This window comes from Apaloderma vittatum, unplaced genomic scaffold (assembly GCF_000703405.1).
Source record: "Apaloderma vittatum isolate BGI_N311 unplaced genomic scaffold, ASM70340v1 scaffold36251, whole genome shotgun sequence".
NCBI classification, from domain to species: Eukaryota; Metazoa; Chordata; class Aves; order Trogoniformes; family Trogonidae; genus Apaloderma; species Apaloderma vittatum.
In genome coordinates, this window is record NW_009701493.1 from 6,294 (window position 1) to 27,520 (window position 21,227).

The 21,227-nt window shown below is 46.0% G+C and overlaps 1 protein-coding gene across 1 annotated transcript; it reads left to right on the forward strand.

The window, feature by feature from the left end:
* Window positions 1–604: 604 nt before the first annotated feature.
* LANCL1 (LanC lantibiotic synthetase component C-like 1 (bacterial)) lies at window positions 605–8,112 on the forward strand (the record flags this gene model as incomplete). The annotated part of the gene is made up of 7 exons (XM_009879156.1): window positions 605–841; window positions 3,479–3,614; window positions 3,955–4,101; window positions 6,174–6,356; window positions 6,824–7,000; window positions 7,285–7,357; window positions 7,720–8,112. Coding segments are annotated over 7 exons (1,030 nt in total), but the record flags the coding sequence as incomplete, so codon positions are not given.
* Between the last annotated feature and the right edge of the window lie 13,115 nt (window positions 8,113–21,227).

Here is a 21,227-nt window from a genome sequence, read left to right on the forward strand (position 1 = left end):
GAATGGGGAAGAAATTTTAAATAATATGAAAAAAAAGAATGAGCCAAGTAGTGTGTTTTAAAGGTGCTGCTTCTCAGCGCTTATCACATGTCATTTTTTAAAAAAATCCAATGCAAGCTAAGTGACCCAGTCCTCTACCTCCTGGTATGGGAAAAAACGATTGAGATAGGTGATAGGTAACAACTCAGCACTGCGCTGCCACACGTACCATCTTGCCCAAAGATGATTTTTTCTTTCCCTGTGCTGTTAAGCAACACTCCCAAGTACAGCTGATTCACTTAGGTGCTTTTGCCTAGGTCTCATCTTTTGCTCCTCACTCCTAAAATTTTATGTAACCTGTCTGTCAAGCTCTGCTGTCCTCCAGGACCTCCTAGGTCAGACACTGCTGTTTGTCCTGACCTGCAGTCCACTCGTGAGCAGCATCAGGTACAAGGAGGTCACAAAGCAGGAACAGAAGCTGTGGGTGCTGCACCTATGGCTTGTGCCCTTGGATACACGTCAGAAGCCTGTCTAAGCAGCTTGTGCCCTAGGTGGGGCTGAGGGCCAGGCTTTTGGGTTTGGTAAAATAGCTGGGGCACATAGCGGGAAGGGTGAACATTTCCAGTGGGTGCAACCTTTATGTTCCTTTTGCAGGCATTGCTTTGCTGTATTTGCACCTGCATGACGTGTACGGAGACCCAGCCTACCTTCAGGTGGCCCATGAGTACGTGAAGAAGAGCCTGAGCTGTCTGACAAGACGATCCATCACTTTCTTGTGTGGAGATGCTGGGCCCCTGGCAGTGGCTGCTGTTGTCTACCACAAACTGCACAACGAGAAGCAGTCAGAAGACTGCATCACTCGGTAAAACACCCTGTTACCTTTGTGACATAATGTTTCTCTTGCTCATAGAGCTGGTCTGGGCTTGTAGCAGGCGCTCTCTGTCAAGCCTGAATACATTTACTTGCACTCTTATGTGAGAGAGAATCCAGTAACCTAGCAAGGCAGCGCAAACTTGTTCTGCCCTGGGAAGGAGCCAGGTTAAGGACAAATGTACTTGCCTGGCAGCCTGCAGGCTGGGAAGCAAGGATGTTGTTCAGCTGGTTTTGCCATCTTAAAAATAATTCTGATAAACACAGTAACAAAAAAATGCCCAAATTTTAAAAAGCAGAAGAGGAAGTTTGGTATTTTTTTCCAGAACCCTTAAATTTAGATTTACAGCCGTTTTGATGAAAAGGAGAAATGTGGTAGGATTATTAGATTAATTTTGTCACTCACTTCCACTTGCTATTTGTTAGTTGCCTTTGACTTAAAGCTAAGATTGACAGGCTCCCTTTCAACTGCTGCGTGCAGCTGGTAATGATTCATTTATTTCTATTTCCTGCCTTTCCTCAACTGTATTCAGATGTATTTTTGTTGGGTACTTAAGACAAGAAAAGGACAAACAAGCTATCCTACGGTCAGATCAGCATGCGTCCGAGGAAGCAAAAAAGCTAAGGAGGTGCAGTTGCAAGCTTCTCTTGCTTAAGGGAGATGAGTTTTGTGAAGGTGAGAAGCAGCCCCGAAAAGAGTTTCCGTTTATGCATGGTCAGCACAAAAACAAGATAAAACCCCTGACACTTCAGAACAACACTGAGTGCCCTTGAACAGCTGTGCACAAGTGATGTATATCAATTTTAAAAGCCGTGGGTGGGAATCAGAGGTGCTTCTATGGTTTGGACACCAAGTTCTCATTGCCTTAACTAAGAACAGCTTCTGGTTTACATAGATACGGTCAATCTGAGGACAAGCTCTATTCGTGAAATAATCTCTGGTTTAGGTTTTGGTTAATACTGTGTCAGAGCGATGACTCTATGATTAATGTATTTGCTAACAAAAAGGGAACTAATCTGTCAAACAGGACTGGACAGTTGTGGTCACCACATAAGCATCGAGTAGTGAAAAATCCTTAATTCATTGTTTTCTTGCTGTAGCTCTCCCCTCTGTGTATCCCTTCAGTTCAGCCTGCAGTTTTTTTGGCAGAATGGAAACTCATGATTAATTCTGCACTGCCATCTAATGGCATAATAAAGGCAGAGCCCTGGAAATTGGTTTCTTCATACATCTGAAAGGAGGTCAAAATAAAAATGTGGCTTTCTCAAAGGAACAGTTATACTGTCCTTACTCTGCCACCAATTCCCAGAGCAGTTAGCCTGACCAGGCTGCCTTACATATTTCTTTGAGGAACAGCTCCCTTAACCAAAACTCTTAAGTTATTTTTGAGCATGCTGTTTAGTTACAGAACGGCTGCTAAGTTGTGCAGTGCAGGTGCATAGAAAGTGCATTTCTCCTACAGCTGTGGAGAAGGAAGGCCTCTCCATTTTGTTCTCTGTCTTTTAAAGCACCTCTTCTTTACAGAGCCTGACGAGAAAATCCATCAGGCAGGTGTTACCTGCAGCAGAAGAGACAGAAGCTTGCTTTTTCTTAGCTCCTTGCTCTCGCCTAAATGAGTTCATGACCAACAAAGCTTCATCCTTTTATGCTCTGGAGGGACTAGCGTTTCAGGGCAGCACATTTTCCAAGAGCCTGCGAAAAGCGGAGTCATGTTTCAGGAGGCACACAGAATTGCAGGTGGGACCCTGCCTGCTCCCACCAATTCAGAAAGTCAAAGGTTTGGTTTTAGAGCCACTGGCATACAAAAGTGCAATCTGGCTCTACAGTGCCCTCGCTTTCCCTTGGTCCAGAAGCTACTGATTTTTGACTGTTGAGGTACTAGGCTGATAGGTGGGCAGGTGTGGCTCTTCCTCAGTTTACCTGCACACACCTGCCAAAGGCATTCTGCATGCCATCAGCCCGGCAGCATCCCAGGCATCTCTTGCTGCACGCGTGCCGTGCAGCCCTGCCCCACGTTTCAAAACCAACAGAAACTACTTTATCCATGGACAGCGCAGCCCTGGCCACTGCAGGCATGGAGAGAAAGGGACTTTCCTGTCAGGACTACTGAGCACAAGGGGTGAGATTTTTCCACACACCATCAGCGCTAGTCTGACTTTTTAACGTTCCTTGAGTAGTCGAACAGATAACAGTTTAGTTTGCAAATAGTAATTTTTGGCAAGGGTCTGCCTTGCCGACAGCATCACAGAGAGGTAATGGAGGCTTTCCTTGCTGAATTGCGGCAGCCTTGCCTGAGCAGTCGGCAGCTTCGTGCTGACCATTTCCTGTAGCACAGGTTTCCCCACAAGTAGCTTTCCCAGAGCTGGTGCTCTAAAAATCAAGCACGTGGTATGACTCCCTTGTAAAGAGCTGAGCAGATGAGAGAAATAACCCCCCCCGAAACAAGAGGGGAAGGAGGGATTCTGCACCTTGCATAGCTGGAAGGCTGAGACCCAGAGACTGGCCTGACGTCTCCCAGGGCACAGGCAACATGAAGGAGCAAATCACATTTTTCAGCTCCAGTCTCCCTGCTTGGTTACATGGGTTCGAGTGTCCTCTAATATTCCCCATGTGAATTTTTCTTTGTAGTTTGCTCCATCTGCACAAGCTTGACCCACGAGTGCCAGACGAACTGCTGTACGGGCGCATGGGCTATCTCTATGCACTGATATTTGTGAACAAGCACTTTGGAGAGGAAAAGATCCCTCAAAGTCACATTCAGCAGGTACTGTGGCTTCTGCTGATTTGTTACCTGCCTCTTTTCATGCAGCTTGTCGTTCGGCAGGTAAAAAACAATGCTAGGTGTAAAGACCAGTGTTAGATATAGAGAACTCTGGCAACAAGGGAGAAACCACATCACAGTATTCCTGCTAGGCTGAAGCACCACGCCACCATCCATTCAGATCCACAGACACTACTGAACTGGCATATGTTACACTGCCTTACCCACATCCTTCCCCCTGCTCGGGCAGAAAAACAGCTCGTTAGTTCTCTGCCAGGAGAGCCACCGTGCTGCATCCAGGACAGCAGCACTTCCCTCATGTGCCTCTTGTTCCCATCCGCAGGTCTGTGAAGCAGTTGTAGCCTCAGGAGAGAGCTTGGCCAAAAGGAGGAACTTCACAGCAAAAAGCCCCCTGATGTACGAGTGGTACCAGGAGTACTATGTAGGGGCAGCCCATGGTTTGGCTGGGATTTACTACTACCTCATGCAGGTAAGAGGCACTGGAGGGGAGGGGCTTTTAGCAGCTGTTTCTCATTTCTTTGAGCAAGGAGGAGCGTTTGAAATGGGTCTTGGTGATCTCAAGCTGGGCAAGGTCCCTCGTCTGATAGACTTTATTCTGTATTTGATCCTGCATCCTTATTTCCCCATTTCTGAAGGCTTTCTCCAAGTCCATGAGATTGAATTTCCCACCTCTGTGGAGAACTGTAGTGAAGTGTGACCTGCATTATATCAGCAGATTCACATGAAAGAGGCCTGTGGTCTGCATTGCTACAAATAATTATTATTGATAGCTCGACACAAAAAATTCCACAAGACCTAAATCCTTCTCAATACAGTGTTATCATCTGTAGGTCAGCAGGGTCTGAGCTTCCACCCTTGCTTATAAAGCATTCCCATTTGTTGGTGTATGTGGGCTTCCTGCATTTTTTGAGGTGGTTACTTGGAGCAATCTCAGATCATTGCAGAGTGAGAATCTCTGTAAGGAAAACATGGTGAAAGAGATTGCATCCTTAGCAGGAAAGTGGGAAATGCCTTTTGTTCCCAGATCAGGGCCCGTATCTAAATGCAAAAGAGCCAGGACTTTGATAAAGCAGTTGAGTTCTGTAGGGTCTGAAGTACGCAAGGCAAGACAAGAGGTTGGGAGCTGCAGTGCCCCTTTGCTTTGATGCTGTCTTTCTCACAATTTTGCACAACTTACTGGAGCTCTGGGAATATTCCCTTCCCTGGCTCTGAAATGAGGGTGATAATTCCCCTATGTGGGTCACTTTGTGCATAAATTTACAGTACTCAAGCTTTTAGAAAAATAACAGCAATAGGTAACATAGCATTTTCAAAGCATTAAGGGCACCCACTGAGCAAGGCAAATTACTTTAACATAGCAATGTTCATAGAAGTAGGTGATGTCTTTTATTAGACCCAACTCTCACAGCAGGTAGGAAAAAAGCCACTAGGTCTCAAGTATTTCAGTTTTTCTTCAGGACCATCAAAGTTCAAACCCATATACAGGATAAGTGGAACTCCTGTGAATATACCCCTCTTACGTGAGTCAGAGAGGAAGGGGCGGCTGGTGTTTTTTTAGTAGAAGGGGATTTGGCAAGAGCAGGAGGTGAGCTGATTCTTGCCCAGGAGTACAGAACAGCTAGTTGGGAGCAGGGGAAACAGACATGTGCTGTGAGCCCAAATTTGCACCAAGCCCCTGAGCTTCCTGGGGATGATATTTTAAATAATCTTCAGTGTAAGTATCCCATAAAATACTGTATGGGCTTCATGCCTTTTCTCCATATGAAGTACAAGGAGCCTGGATCAGCCGAGCGTGATGACAAAAAGCCTTGGGGGAAGCAAAGAAGGAAAATACAGAGAGGAGAACACTAGACTTTTATCTCTACAGGTTTTACAGCACAAGTATTGATTTTTAATTTTCAAGTTACCGACCTAGGAGCAGTGTACTCCTTAGAGCAGACTGCTTATTGCAGTCTGCTGTAGGAAATTAAAATGGCACAGATTTCACGTGGGGCAGTGTCACTGGAAGAGGACACTGAGGCCACTGCCTTGCTTCGATCTGAGGTCAGTGGTGAAGTCACCCCTTGCAGTTACCCAGAAACTGGTGAAAAAGCAGCAGCACAGCCCTCCAGCTGGGCTGGCCCAGCAGCTCAGAGCTGAGATGCTCTGGGTGCTAGGAATCACTCCTGGTATTTGTCCTTAATACTGATTTTAAGCAGTTTAGTTACTCCAACTCTGTATACCTGAAACTATTCCTGCTTATCTATAGGAAAAGAAGCAGCAAGCCCTCTTGCTTAGAGGGCTGGGTGACTGGTTGGGAATAGTCTTTGTTTCTGGGGATGCAAGGGTGTAACTGTAAAGAAGTCCCTGCTAAAGGGCAAAGCAGCTTGGGGCCAAAAAGGTATTTGTGCCTGTGAAAGCCTGGACCGAAGAAAAGATTAAATTTACAGTGAGGAACCACGGACATAGTTGGCTTTGGTTCTGCTTTTTGGGCAAATCTTGGGCCTCTTAGGGACAGACTGAATGGTAATTCTTGCTGATTTAACACTTTCTCTCTCTTAGCCTGGCCTTGGAGTGAGCCAAGTAAAACTACACAATGCAGTCAAACCCAGCGTGGACTACGTCTGCCAGCTCAAATTCCCGTCTGGCAATTACCCTCCGTGTGTCGATGACACCAGAGACCTCCTCGTCCACTGGTGCCACGGGGCACCAGGTGTTATCTACATGCTTGCCCAGGCCTACAAGGTACCAGAAATTGTGCCAAGTCCCTTTGGGGACCCCTAAATGTGGAACTTCATCATGGAGAAAACTCTATTGAGATCCCCCCTTCCTGAGAGTAGGATGGTTTGTGCGATGAAATCACCCCACATTGTGATTTCATTGCACAAACAGGGACCCCACAGTCAGGGACCACTGACTGATACAGAAATTAGTGTTTTAAAACATTATTTCTGAAAATACCCATCAGCTGCCTGGGGGCAACCTTCCATTGCAGGTGACTGATGGTGACAGCTAGTTGTGTGGAAAGTTACGATCGTACAGTCCCATTCATCACATCAAAACCATTCTCCTTTAAACTAGACAGCAAAGTCACCACATTAAGATACCAGCAGGAGAGAAACTAATTGACCCAAACCTCCCCACTCACACAGGGATGCTCTTTGTGTGGAGGAAATCACCTCAGTGAGAGAGAATGTTTCGTGTCTCTGCAGGTCTTTGGGGAACAGCAGTACCTAAACGACGCGCTGCAGTGTGCAGAAGTGATCTGGCAGCACGGGTTACTGAAGAAAGGCTACGGGCTGTGCCACGGGACGGCTGGCAACGCTTACGGGTTCCTAGCGCTTTACAACCTCACTCAGAACATGAAATACCTGTACAGGGCCTGCAAGGTAAGAGCCTACGTGAGGAAGGGAGAGGGGCATTATTCACTTCTGCCTTTTGTGTCACTGCCTTTGAAACCAAACTTCTAGTGTGGCAGAGGTGCAGCTGGGTCTGACTAGCTCTGCCAGAATAGTCCTTCAGCAGTGCAGTCACTGTCTGACAACTTGTATGGGAAAAATATCCTGCAGAAGCCTTGTTCTGCAAGGGACTATGTGAGGATGAGGGTGGTGGGGGCGGGTTTTAAGATCTGTCTTTAACAAAATTTGAGCACTTTTTATTCCTCTTTTCTCAGTTTGCAGAGTGGTGTTTAAGTTATGGCATGCACGGGTGCCGGACTCCAGACACTCCATTCTCTCTCTTTGAAGGTAACCTTCATCTCTAGGCTTGTGTTTTGGTTCTGGATTGGAGCCTTTCCAGCACTAAGGAAAAGCAAATACAGACTCCACTGAAGTCTTGCAAAATTCAGTGTAGCGGGTGGGAAGGAGATTGTATTCACTGGTTTTACCATTTCCCAGAAGCAATCTGTCTTGTAGGAGATTTAATTTCAAAATGCTTTCCCCACTGAAGTACCTAAGTTGCTTAGGAAACCTGGAGTCAGACCTTGGACATTATTCAGGTCCTTCTGAAAATGCTTTCCTTCCTTCTGTCTCCATGATTCATTCACCCCCAGGTAACTGCTAAAACAGGTGCCCAGAGGGAATCTCTCTGAATGTTTTCTTATCCTCAGGAATGGCCGGAACCATTTACTTCCTTGCTGATCTCCTGGTTCCGACCAAGGCCAAGTTCCCCGCCTTTGAACTCTGAATCTGAGCTTGGCAGTTCCCTGCCTGAATCCTTCTGCACTTGGACAAGCGGTTCGAAGCTGCTTTCTCCTTCTTCCAAACTCATCGTTGTTCACCTAACTCTACATAAATCCATCCTCTTGAGGGCATGCCGAGTTCTCTAGTATTGCTAGCCATCTCATTGCATTGTTTCTGTTTAAAAGACAGAATGCAGATTTTGCTGGTGTCTCAAAAACACAGGGCTGCAGGTGGGAGCAGGGAAAAAACGTATTTTGTTTGCTATAGAGTTTTGCTATTTTCTGTATCGTATTTCCTGGGAGAAAGATTTCTATTGAATGTATCTTCAGCCATTTAATCTTTTTATTATTTTTTTTGTGCTGACAAATAATTGCAGGAATTTATTTGCTGTTGGAAAGCAAAAGATGAAAACCTGAGACTATTGACCTGCAAGTTGCTTTTAAGTGTGTTTTTTTCTGAGCACCCAGGGAGTAGGCAGTTCAGTAGCTGGGCTGCTAAATACAAAGCGAATGTGATGGACTGTGGAGCCTTTATATATGCTTTTTTTAATGTCAGATTACAAGTGGCACAGCTGGAACTGGTAGCCAAAGCCTTGTCCTGAATTTACACCTGTCTGCTTTAAAGACAAAGGCTATGTATAGCTCTTTTGTGTGTTTTTTACTAGTGACAGACAAATAATTCACTAGCTTTTGTGCTTATTTGATAGCTCATGATAAACTTTTCAAAAGTCTATTGATCATCTGATGGAAAACTCCTATCTAAAAGTGAGCTAAGCATGCCTGCTGGTGTGCTCTCTTCTGTTTAGCTTTGGAAGTTTATATTGCAGTCTTTATTTAAAATTGTGTTTCAATAGTGTAGGTGTTAAGTGATGCCAGGCCCACCAGCAGCAGCATGGGAAAAGAAATGTTCTGTCAGCATTTAACCTGTTACGTGTGTAAATGTTGTTTACATGCTTTGTTTTATAAGCTTTTCTGAATAGTTTGAGTCACTATTGGCTTTGCTACTGCCTGTTGTAGTAGGATTTGCAACCAGACTTCTACCCAACTGGAAAATCTGCCCTAGGTTAAATAACTTTGACCTGTCAAGCAGACCAGATTCTTGAAAGGGATAAATCTGCTTTTCCGTCCTTAGCTACAGTAATTTGCAACAATTAGGGACCTAACCCTGTAAAACACTTCCTTGGCACTGAGCATGAGCTAAGCAGTGAGCACAGTGAAAATTACTGATGCAGTCGCACTGCTCTGTGCTGTTTGAGGGCAGCTCCTCAGCCTGCACAAGAGTGGAGGTGGCTTTTGATCTTTTAAGGGCCCAGTTGCTGAGTCTCTCAGGCCACCAAAGAGCAGGCAAGCAGCCACAGGGCAGCACAGGCAACTTCCACGCTGACATGCTTCTGCACCAGCAGTAGGGACACAGGAAGACCAAACCTGGCACGCTGACACAGCTCGCTCACATGTGCCTCAGCACAAGGCAGCCTAGCCACAGTGGCACAGGCAGACCCTCAGGAACCTCCTGGATGGGCCGTTCCAGCAAAGAGTAGAAACCATTCCTGGAAAGCTGCCCGTGTCCTCAGTACCAGCCTCCTGCTGCCATCACATGTTTCTGGCAGTTCATCAGATGACAGCCTGAAGCACAAAAGAGCTCATCTGCTTTGGGCTAGGCATCCCTGTTGGAAACCTCAAGCTCACTCAGACTCAGCAGTGGTCATGCCCTATCACTCATGGGCCCTAAACAACAGAGGGAGGTGACTGGAAGGGAGGGAGCACAGCCTCGAGAGCAGAATTTGGCTAATCATACAGTTTGGGAGTGGGATCTTGTAGTAAACGGGGCCTGCTGAAAGCTACTTCCCACCTTGGCTGGTGTGGTGGCAGTGTAGGGACACTGCTCTGACCCTGGGCTTCTCCTGGGCACTGCTCTGTAAAAGAGATGATTTGTGTAGCCTTGTGTCACACAGCATCACATCCCAGGGTTCATAGACTGATGAGGGGATTGTCAGGGCCTGTTTTACAACTGCTGAGTGGAGCACTGTTTAATAAAAACGCTAAAACAAACAAGCTTTGGGTTTTATTTACCCCCCATTTTGCAATATGGTTTCATTTCTGGAAAGATTGAGATACGCCATAACAGCCACTCCGGTTGCTCCTGGAGGCTCACTGGCTTCTCACCCACCCTTTAGAGCCTGCTGTGGTTTCAGCTCTCAAGAGCTGACAGCATCCTCAGCTGTGAAGGGCAGCACAGGGACAGAAATATTATTGCTGCCTCTGCCCAACTTCATTTCCCATTCCTGCATATTAACCTTTCAGAAGCCTAAAAACTGGGATCAGCACTGATGCTAAATCCATGGCTAATACTATGTCAGCAAACAAATCTCCCCATGAGCGGTCCTCAGCCCCTATTGGCATTAGCAGTCCGACATACAGCTCATTTGATAAATCAGTTTACAATCTACCACTGCAGCTGTTCAATGCACACTGGTTTCACTCAAACCACTCCAGAGCAGGCCGCTGGCTATGGTGTGTCAGACATATCCTCCTTGCATTCACAGTGAAGAAGCAGAACAGAAGAGCAACCTGCCCCCACAAACCCTAGCTCAGCCTCCTGCCCCATCAGGGACATCGTTCCTGACAGGCATGGAACAGAGTGAGGTGGAGAATTGCATCTGCCCCATGTGATAACACAAAAGCAGCTGTGGAAGAAGCAGGCACACAGAGCACAAAGCTGCTGAGGAAGGGCTTCATTTACACAAGTTATTCAGCCAGATTTTGCTTCCCCTCAAGCATCTCATCCGACTTCCATCCCTCTGCACCTCTGTCTTGTGTTTCCCCCTTCCCCTCTTGGTTTTTTTTCTGTCCATGTTCTCCCATCTTGGCGTAACACCTTGGCCAAATTTGAGTGGGGTTTTCCAGAATGTGGCTGGTCCCACTGAGAACATAGGTCCCAGCACATACAGCTGTTTGGTTACAAGAAATTTTTTTTCACGCTGGGAAGAACAGCACGGGTTTGTCACACCTTCCTGCCCAGAACTGCTAACTCAAAGTGTCCCCCATGTCCCTTGAGCTGGCAGCACTCAAGAAAGAAACCTGAAGGCTAGTATCCAGACCAGGAAATCTAAACCCCGAGAGCTACAACTTGCAACCTTATGTAGTGCCCGAAGACAAAATCCAGCCGAGCAGGAAGCAGCAGATCTGCCCCAAAAAACACCTGAGGAAAGATGCTGGAGTCCAGCTAGGCTTGCCCTTGGGCCTGGGGACACCGCTTGCTGAAGCCTGGGTGGCGGTGGCCCTCAGCGAGGGGCTCTGTGTCCCCAGCAGGTGGCGATGGAGTCTGACAGCAGAGGCCGCCAGGGACAGTCCGCACCCTGGCCAGTACCTCGCACCTCCAGGGAGATGGGATTCGCTCCCCGGGAAAGCCCCCGCTGCGGGGAGTGACAGAGAGGTGAGACATGTGGAAGCCCTTCGGAAGCACGTGGGCTCTGAGTGAGTCGCATACACCCTCGAAAACCACGAAAAAGTAGGTCTGTCCCTGCCTGAACTCCTCTACAGGTGCTCACAGGGGAGGACACCTCCTCATGCTCTTCAGCCATACAGGCACGTTTTCCAAGGAAATGCTCCACGTGTTGGGTGAAAATGCACTACACCTCCTCAGGTCAGTATTACAGACATTGCACAAGTTCTGCCACCACCTGCCCCCAACTCCCAGAACCAGAGTGCCAACGACCCCCATCCCCGCAGGCTGCCCTTGGCTCTGTGAAGTCTCCCGCATGGAACGTGCCTTCCCTCAAACCCCGCAGGGTCTGGGAACATCCCGAAAGGGCAAGAGCATCAAGTAAACCCAGATGGGCACATACGTAAGGGTGCCAAGGCTCGCCACTGAGAGATGTTTTGAAGTCACAGGGAAAAAAAAGCCTAGGTAGGGCTGAAATTACCTCTGCAGGTGGGCTTGCAGCACTGTCTGCAGGGGGACATGGGCTGTTGCCAGCAGGGCCAGAGCAGCCTCAGGTAATCAGGTATTGATCCTGCCCTGGCAGGGGGGTTGGACTAGATGATCTTTCAAGGTCCCTTCCAACCCCTGACATTCTGTGATTCTGTGGTTCCTGATCCTGATGATGGGCAGTCTGAGGAGTTTTCAGGCAACCCTTTGTTTCAGCCACGTGTGGGTACAGAGGAAAAGGCAGAGAACTGGGTCCCAGGGAGTGAGGGGTTTCAGGCCAGTGAGGTTTTCCAAGTTTTCTGAAGGATCCCTCCACACAGTGGGTGTGCAATTTTAGCATCCAAACTCACTCTCAACACAGCAGGAAGCAAATAACTAAGCTCAGGCTCAAAACCCCAAATTCAGTATCATAGCTAGTGTAGATGGATACTGCAGCAACTTTATATCTGAGCCTTTCAACTTACCAAACAGAGCTCATTAACCTTGCTAAAAGGAGTAACCACAGATTGCCAGATTATAGCTGGAACTGGGAGGGTCACTTCATTGACTGATCTCCCTGAATCAATCAACACAGCTTATAACTTCTGCTTTTGGTTTTGCTTTTCCTCCTTACCTTCGGCTTTTCACCATGGCAATAATTTTCTGGAAAATTTATTTATGTGGGTCAGATCTGGAGCTGTGTAAAGCCCATGGAGTTAAGCTGATTTAGGGGAAGTTTAGGACCCAGGCTTTCTGCAACAGCTGAATATAGGAGTCAGGGAGAGTTTAACTTCGAACCTTTGACCAAATTTCAGGCTTTGCTAGTAAACCTGTTTATGCCTGACCTTAACAGCTAGTCTTGGTATATTAATTAAAGAATTGCAGCAAGATCTGACACGTAGCATTTTTTGGTTTGGTTTGTTTGTTGTTGCCTTTTTTCTACTGGAAAGAACAAGCAAGCTCTTCCATCCTTCAGGATGTCCCTCACTGAACATCCCCTTACCATGAGCTGGAAACAGATACACCACTGCTCTCCTATTAACACAAACATTTTTACCTCTCTCCCGTACCCCGTCTTTGCCAGAGATTACAGAATATAATTTCATACCAACTGGGCTTCAGAGAGCTACCTTCGTGTATCTCTGAAGCGAGGATCAGGGACGCTGCTACCATAAAAGCAATAAAAATTGCTTAGCTTGGGTGATGCTTTGCAAGCCCAGAGAGGAGATGAGGGGTTCACCGTGCAAACGGCTGTGCTGGCACTACCGCGCACGTGGCATTTAGCATCTGGGATGACTGCTGCCCATCATCCTGGTACCACCCCATTGGCACAACTGACCTTCAAAACCAGGATGAACATGAAGATCTCTGCCTGCCTGAGGAGGTGCAACGCACAGCTGTTCCAAGACCTGAAGAGGACCATCATATCTTTGTATTCTGCTGGATTTTTGCTGTTTCAGAATCAAAAACACTCCCTCAAAAGCTGTTGGGGAGAAACAGAACAAAGCAGCTTTCAGTACAGCTGTTGATTCAAGACAGAAGCTGCCATTGCCTCACCCACAAAGCTTTGTATTCTGAAGTATTGCTCAAACCAGCTTTTGCCCTCACCTTGGTGGTCCCTGCTGTTTTCTCCCACAGCCGAGCTGCCTGAAGGCACTTTTACCCCTCTCCCCACTCAGCCACATGTTGTGGTCACTAAGCCACCCCTTCTGGGGAAGAAGAGTGGTGACTTTTACTCTGGATCATTTCACAGATCCAGTTTACAGCATCACAGCAAGGGAAAGGCAAAACGCCATGTGGAAAGGCAGCAAAACCATCTTAGCCCAAGGCAATCCACACCCTCCCTGCTGATCGTGGAGAGGAAGTATTTGAGCACAGCTCCAAATCACCCAAGAACAACCTCATCCTCTATATTTGGGCAGTCTGAATGATGAGAGTCGCCAGCAGAAAGGGGAGGAAAGGATTAAGCCTTTTGTCATGTAGGCCTCAACTCCAGAGACAGAAGAGTCCTTTATTTTTGTCACCCTCTGTGCTAGATGGGATGCCTTGCAGCCACCCTGCGCCCTCAGACACCGCGCATCGCTTTGACTTCCCACAAAGGGCAAAAGCTGGCAAGTTTGACCAAAAAATACAGTAGCTTCTGTAACAAATGGCCACTCTTAAAAAGACTGTGAATTATAACACATCGCTCTGCTTACTCTACAGCAAGAAAGACAGCCAACAACAGAGGAGGCGCAGAGGCGACATTAAAAACAACCTGAAAGCCTTAAAGAAGGGAAAAAAAGTGCGGCTGTGGGGAGCTATTTAACTCCATCTTGTCATGGCTGGGGAATTTCTCACTGACAGGACACGTGTCAGGCAGCCCTTGCGAAAAGCTCATTTTGCGGTTGTTGCAGTTTGCTGCAGCATTTGCAGTGATCTCAGGCAGTAACTGAATCCACTGGCAGCCCTTCGCTGTCCACAAATCCCATTGGAGCCGGGCCCATAAATAGCTCTGCTGTACTATGCAGCTGCATACAGGGCAGGAGCAAATGTTCCACGTAGCGGCTGTTGGCTTTAATCAGCTTGAGGAGTCGCTCGTATTTCCATTATTTGGCCAACTTCTATTATAGCTATCCCTTCTTAAGGATACCCCTCACTGGTGAAGGGGAGATCATAGTAGTGTCAAACAGCTTCCTAGCAGGGGAGACCCAAAGCACCCCTTAACTGCAGGGGTTTCCCCTCTCCCCAGAAGCGCTTCAGAGCCATTTCACAGCACTTTGCTCTGTCGCTGAGGCACTCCTCCTCCATGCTGATACTCTTGGTAGTGGATAGGAAGGGATCGATCAGATTTTTACAAGTGGCTGAAAAAACAAGACCGAGAAACCTCAGAAGACAAAGTCTAAGTGACTGTGACAGGATCATCATAAAACATAAAATTTGGATGAGAGCATATCCTACATGGAAGAATACCCTTGTTGGGAACTGGTAGCTCATTTATTGCAGTGGAAAAGAGGACAAACCCCACCTGGGTTGTGGCAGCTACAGCAGGTGGCAGTTAGGTAAAAGCCACACTGAGATAGAGCACAGCAGTTCCCAGAGTAGGGCTTGCTGCCTACCAGACTGCAGCGCTTAGTATTTACAAACCTGGCAAATTCAGCTGTGAGAATGTGGCTCTGGACCAGAAATGGGAAGTTGCCAGTGGAAGCATTTGGGAAGCCCGGGTAGTTCGTCACCACAGCGGATAAACTCCAGGGTGTTTATACCACTCAAAGCCAGTAAATATCCCATTCTGGTAAGGCTGGTCCTGTGCTTTACAAACACGTGGAGAAGACAGAGCATGATGCAGGGAGTCTAGGTGTGATCCCAAATAAGTAGCAATGTGTCTGTGTTTTGGGAGCACACAGGCCCTTTTTAAAATAGGACAATCATCTTCTATTATTTTTCCCCTTTTGCTTTTGTTAGCTTCACAATACCAATAGCTCCAATTCCCTGGTTTTCATCAGCAATAATCTCAAGGATTCAATCCAAAAATGACTTAGCTTTCCAACAAATTGTCTATGTGTTCAAGTGTTGAATTACTGCCCTGGAAACCCAAGGAGCACTTGGTTTATTAGCACTTACTTCCCATACCCCTGATTTGTGACAGCTAATGTCAGTGAGGGGGAAAAAGGGACATTCCTCACAACACGAGAAAAAAAAAGCTCAACATCCTTTCCTTGCTTTTCTCGCTTTAAAATTTAAATATGATACATGCTTTACAATAAGAGTCAGAAATATCACTGGGATAATACAGAAATATGGAAAAGCAAGGCAAATTCTTAAGCCTCACCTTCTTAGAAATTAGGCCAAGAGTGAATCATGTTACGTCAAGAATGCAAGTTGCAGCCATGCTATTTGGTGAGCAAATGGATTAGATATACCTGAACAAAACTCTTTAAGGATCCACACGCAGCTTGGATCTTTCTTAATTAAAAGGAGGGATAAATTCCCCAATGAGTTTTGTCATTTGGAAAAAGCAAACCCTACCACAGCAGTAGACACAACACATTTTCTGCTGTAAAAGGCCCACGCCACACCCATGCAAACACAGCTGAGCCCTTACTGATTTCAGATGGTGGAACTTTCACCCTCAGCTTGGTGGTCCCTGCTGTTTTCTCCTGCAGCTGAGCTGCCTGAAGACATTTCTCTTTTACTACTCTCCCCACTTCACTCCCAGCCACATGTTTTGGTCTCCAAGTCACCCCTTGGTTCTTTAGGTGTGCTCCAACAACTGTCTCCTCTGTCCGATCAGCTCACAACAGTGCCTCCATACCACTTTTGAAGGCAGCTTTGGGAGCTCCACTAAGAACTGGAAGAAAGCTTCCACCCACTCGGAACCATCAAAGGGTTGGACTCAAGCCTACAAAGTCTCTGTATGACGCCCTGACAATTCTCTGAGCATGATAATTTCATCAAAAGGAAAGACACTTAACAGCACAGGGGCTAGAGGTAATGTTTGAAAGCTGCTCAGATGAGGCAGCTCACTCCAGCCAACGTGCTGTGCCTCGGACTGGGACACAGCAGACAAATCTCTGTCTGCAACTGCCAAGCTGGGACTCCTCCAACAAGTCATTTGGCTGCTCTCTGCTTTGGTTTTCTTCCATTTCTTTTCCTCACTTTCCAGAATCTCTGAGGCAGGGTTTCTCATTATGTCTTGGTGTGGCACATCACATCGGGACCTCAGCTTGAAATCGGAAGATGCTTCTTTTGCATTTACCATACTGCAAATAGTAACATTTTAAGAGCATTTTTTGAAATGCTCAAAAGCTGCTGAGGAAGAGATCAGTACCTAAAAAACCAAATGTACAAATATAGAACTGAGAGCAGTGCAAAATTTATACTATGTCTCCAATAATATGCCTTCCAAGTCTTGTGAGAGAGTATCTGGGCGGAAGGAAAAAAATTCTTTAGAGAAGTGCTACATTTCCCAGATGAAGGAATACCAGAATAATTTCTCCTCCTATTAACCCATTATCCTCATGCTCTGCCACTGCTTTTTCCCTGTACTTCACAGCCAGGAGGTACTACCACAGCAATGAAATGAGCCTTGGCTGGATTGATAGTCATCATCCTATATCTCACAGATAGCTGCCAGCAATTTTGCTACTGCAAAAACCCCCTTCTCTCTACCTCTGGCCAGGCCTGCCAGCTCAGCTAGACATTGCAAAGCTGAACAGACAACCCCGCTGCTCCCAACCAGCATTGTCCAGCCCGGGAAGCTTGCAGGAAGACGTGCTCTGTGAAGGCAGGTCACAGGGAACTAGGCTGGGGTGGGTTGTTATTTGTTATGATGTGGATCACAACCCTGTCCTTTGCCCACATGCAAGCCCACCCTGTATGAACCCTGAGGAGAACAGAGTCCACCAGCAAGGAAACTGTCACTAGCTCTTTGAAAGGATCGTGAAACTTTGAGGTGCTTTGCTTAACCGCTGCAAAGGTCACTTGCTTGCATGGAAACTGAGATATAATGAAGTATACCACATTCTGTTGGCCAAGACTGTCAGAGCTATTAAAACAGCAAGGATCTCCCGGCCATCTATTCTACAGAAGGCCAGGCACCCCAAGAGCCCTGCCAGCTGTTGGGCACATTTTCTCCAGCTCCAGCTAAATCACCAGACATAACCTTTGGATTTGACACATGGCTGGGAGCTGTGCTCGGGCACAAGTTTAGGCTGGAAGACCACACAAAGGGAAAAAAAATATCCAATTGACAGTTTGCAATGCCTGTGGGAAGGTAAAAAGCTCCATCTTTCTGGAATGTACAGAAGGCAGGAAGAAACGCATTTGAAAAAAAAAAAAGGCAAACTAGGAGTCTCTTCTGACCTTGAGACCATAATGAACTGTGATCATCTTAAAGCAAATTGAGATAATAAATTTCCCTGTATCTTTGCTTTCCAGAGGGGCTGGGCATTTTGTTTGTCTCATGACAGCATTGGGATGGGAATTCAGGCCCCATGAGCAGCCACTGCACAGAATTCCCCCAGAGTTCAGAAAGCAAAGGTGTGCCAGACCCCTGGTAAAATGTTCCCACCAATTCAGCATTCAAGTGTTTGCAGAGGATACCACCACAATGTGAGGGGTACCAAAATCCTGTTTGTACGTATGCCTTGAATCCACTTACGAGAGCGCCTGGCTGCATTTGTGGCTTTGCTTTCATCCTCCTCATACCTCTGTTTTCCATTAGGGTTTTTTTCTCCTTAATTTGAACTCTAGTCATGCAACACACAACGTATAACATACTACGCAGTCTTGTGGCCCCAGAGACATAATGAGAAGCAGACTTAGCTATCACTTGCTCTTCAAAAACCAAGCTATAGTAGCACATTTGCAAAGCAAAGTGAGTTGAGACCCCTTGATTTGGAGGATGTTCAGCTTAAGAATCTGTGACAGGAGGCCAGGTGGTGGGTTTTTTGTTTGTTTCATTTTGCTTTGTGGTTGTTTGCTTGGTTTTTTTTAAAAGAGGGCTTATCACTTTCCCCAAATCCAAAATTGGTTTCCAAAACTCACTTGTGACTACCAAAATCCTTGGCCAATAAATAACAATTACCAGGGAATTTACAGGGAAAGCGGGTCTGCATCAGAGCACACAGAGAGGAAGCGCAACCCTCGGCCGCTGATGCTGCCAACAACACGTTCTCTCCTGGCAGATGTCATCTCAGCCCGAGAGCTGCCGCTGCTGCTTTCTGCCGGACGGTTTTCGTCAGCTGTCTAATCCTGAGCTACAGCTGCAGCAAACATGCGGCTCGTCTCTTTCCAGAGAGCAGGCAGATCACAACAGTGAGTGCTCACAACTGTGTTGCGGCTTTGGGTTTCTCCTTCTTTTTGAAGTGATGAGACTGGGGGGGAAAAAAACCCACACTTGTCAAGTTAATTAGGAATTGGGGAACGTTGGTTTTGAACTCTGCTGTGAAGAAAGCACATCTGCTGAATTAGGTGTGCTGGGAGTGGGGGGCAAAGTGCTCTTCAGCATTCACCACCCTCAGGTAGAGATGCAAATGTGCTACCCAGCATTAGCAGCGTGTTTGTGCTAAATGTCAAAGCCCATGGCAGACTGAGGAATTTTATTACGATTGTTTTAAAATACTGTGAAAATGATAAAAACGGCATATGAAATCCTTGTGGAAATTGAACCTTTCAAAAGGGGAGATAAAAACTTTGCCTTCATAAGGGCAACAAAAGGGAAGTCTAAGAACTTAAAAAGAAGAAAAAAAAATTATGCAGAGAAGATATCAGGGACTTCATCCACACTGGAAGCTTCCTTGGGGACATCTCTACAGTGATGCTCTAAAGAAGCAAAAGCCCCAGCTAATTTTAAAAGCGACTGAGAGTCTCAATTGATTTCAGATCATAGAAGAACAAATGGGATAGTGACACTTCCAACTTAGAAAGCAGTGGGCACAAAAATGGCATTCCAGCGTCAAACCCTACTTGATAGGCTGTTAACTACAGCATTATTAAACACATAGCAGCCCCCCTCTCCCAGCTATCCTGTAAAAGCTGTGCTAAACTGTCATTCAACCTCAGAAAGAGGGAGAAAGGAGACACAGGGAGGAGGTTGCTGATGTTACACCCTTTGGAAGATGCATCCAACAAGGTGAAGGTTCCACCCATAGCCACATACAGATCTTCAAGCAGCTTGATTCTCCGATCCTTCAATTATCTCGATATGATTTTATCATAATAAGAAACCTGCATGCTTGTTGCAGGGAACAGCATTGAAACTAAGCACAGTTAGAAAAAAATTAATAAAACATCTTCATTTATCCTTATCTGTATGTAACATTCACAAGGACAAATCAAAATACACACATGAAATAATTTCACAACAGTTTCTAAAGGAAAAACACTGCCAGGAATCATCCTAGTATACTCCCAAGGAGGCCAATGTTATGAAAACAAAAAGATGGAGGAAGCTCCTCTGTGGTGAAGCCAATTTTATTTCATTTTATCACACCAGCTGTAAAACACCACAGGAGTTCTGCTCTCTTGGGACAGCACAGGTGCCACAGACTATTACTGAAATAGCAGGTAAATTCCAGAAATTAGTATTTCTTTTCTACATGAGAGATGAAAAGTATGTCTGAATTTTGTTAATGCCACTAAATACTTTCATGCTATTTTATGAGTACAAAAAAAATAAACCCAACCCCCTACAAAATACTTTCATTTCTAAATCAGTTCCATTTTGTGAAAATGTCTTAGATTCTGTGACAAAAGTCTTCACCAAATCTATTTACTTTGCAGCAGTATTTCAAAATATTTGCCTAAAAGTAATGATGAACTTGTTATTGCAGAAGTTTTCTGTCAACATCACATTGAGAGTTACTCAAACAAGGCAGGAAAGAAAAATACTACGTGGTCTTTCAGTTAATCAAGAGCGTTCAGATTTCAAGTTCTGAATAGTTATGTTTACCCATCTTTGACAAACTCAGAAACTAAAATTCATTTGCCAGAATCAACGGTTAAAAAAAATTTCAAATGTGACCATTGCCAACCAAAAAAGGGTAGAACAACTAATGGACAGAAGTCACAAGATGGGAGTTTGTGTCCAGAAGCTCTTGCATGGTGGCATCACCTTTCAGGATCTGGTCTCACAACTATTTCAGAGTCCCCAAAAGTAGAGAAACAAAGATTTCTTCCACTGTCATTTAAATTGTCCTCACTACAAACATTCACCCAAACCAGCTTTGGCACTTAAGGTCCAGCTGCACTTGCTGTTTCCACTTGCATGATCCAATAATTCTCAAGGAGAAAGGTAGAAAGAACCTTATAAGCAAAAAGGGTTAAAAGTCACACCTGCACGTCCACATAGAGCAGCCCACAGCCAACTGTTGCAGTTCTATCGGCTTAACAGGGTTGCTTGGGAGAGATGAGTTTGGGACAAAAGTATTTAATAAAAATAACAGACATTTCTGAAGTACCTTTGAGGGTAACAATCTTCATAAAGTATGTCATCAGCCGCTCGCTGGCAGCTCTGAAGCTGGATCACATTGCAAAGCGACTGACTTTGACAGAAGTTTAACAAGCAAGAGAAAAACCCTCAGGGATGACTATTTGAGCAGAAGTTGCTGAAATTGAAGCCTCTCTCATATGACGCTCTGTAAGTAGACCTCCAAAGTCTTAATTACGTACATCTTAAATGAAATAACAACTTTAAATGAAATAGTTAAAAGAGGTGGAGGCAGAGGCAGCTTGCACTGACTGCTGAACACCGGGAACCAGAAGCTTTCACAGGGTGTTTAAGTGCTCAGTGATTCCCTACGGTCAGAGTTCCTCCCAGGGGGTCCTTCAGCCCTTGTGCTCTGACATCTCAACCCCAGAGGACTTCCAGGTCCCGGATCCAGCAGCAACTTCTGCAAGAGTCACTCCTGCTAACAACCTCTGATCTCATAGGTCACATGAGAAGCAAAACGACGTTCTTGAGTGTTACGGTATCACTGGCCTCCCTACAGCTAAATAAGGGGTTGTAGCAGGGGGCTATTTAAAGAAAGCCAGCATAGTTACTGGA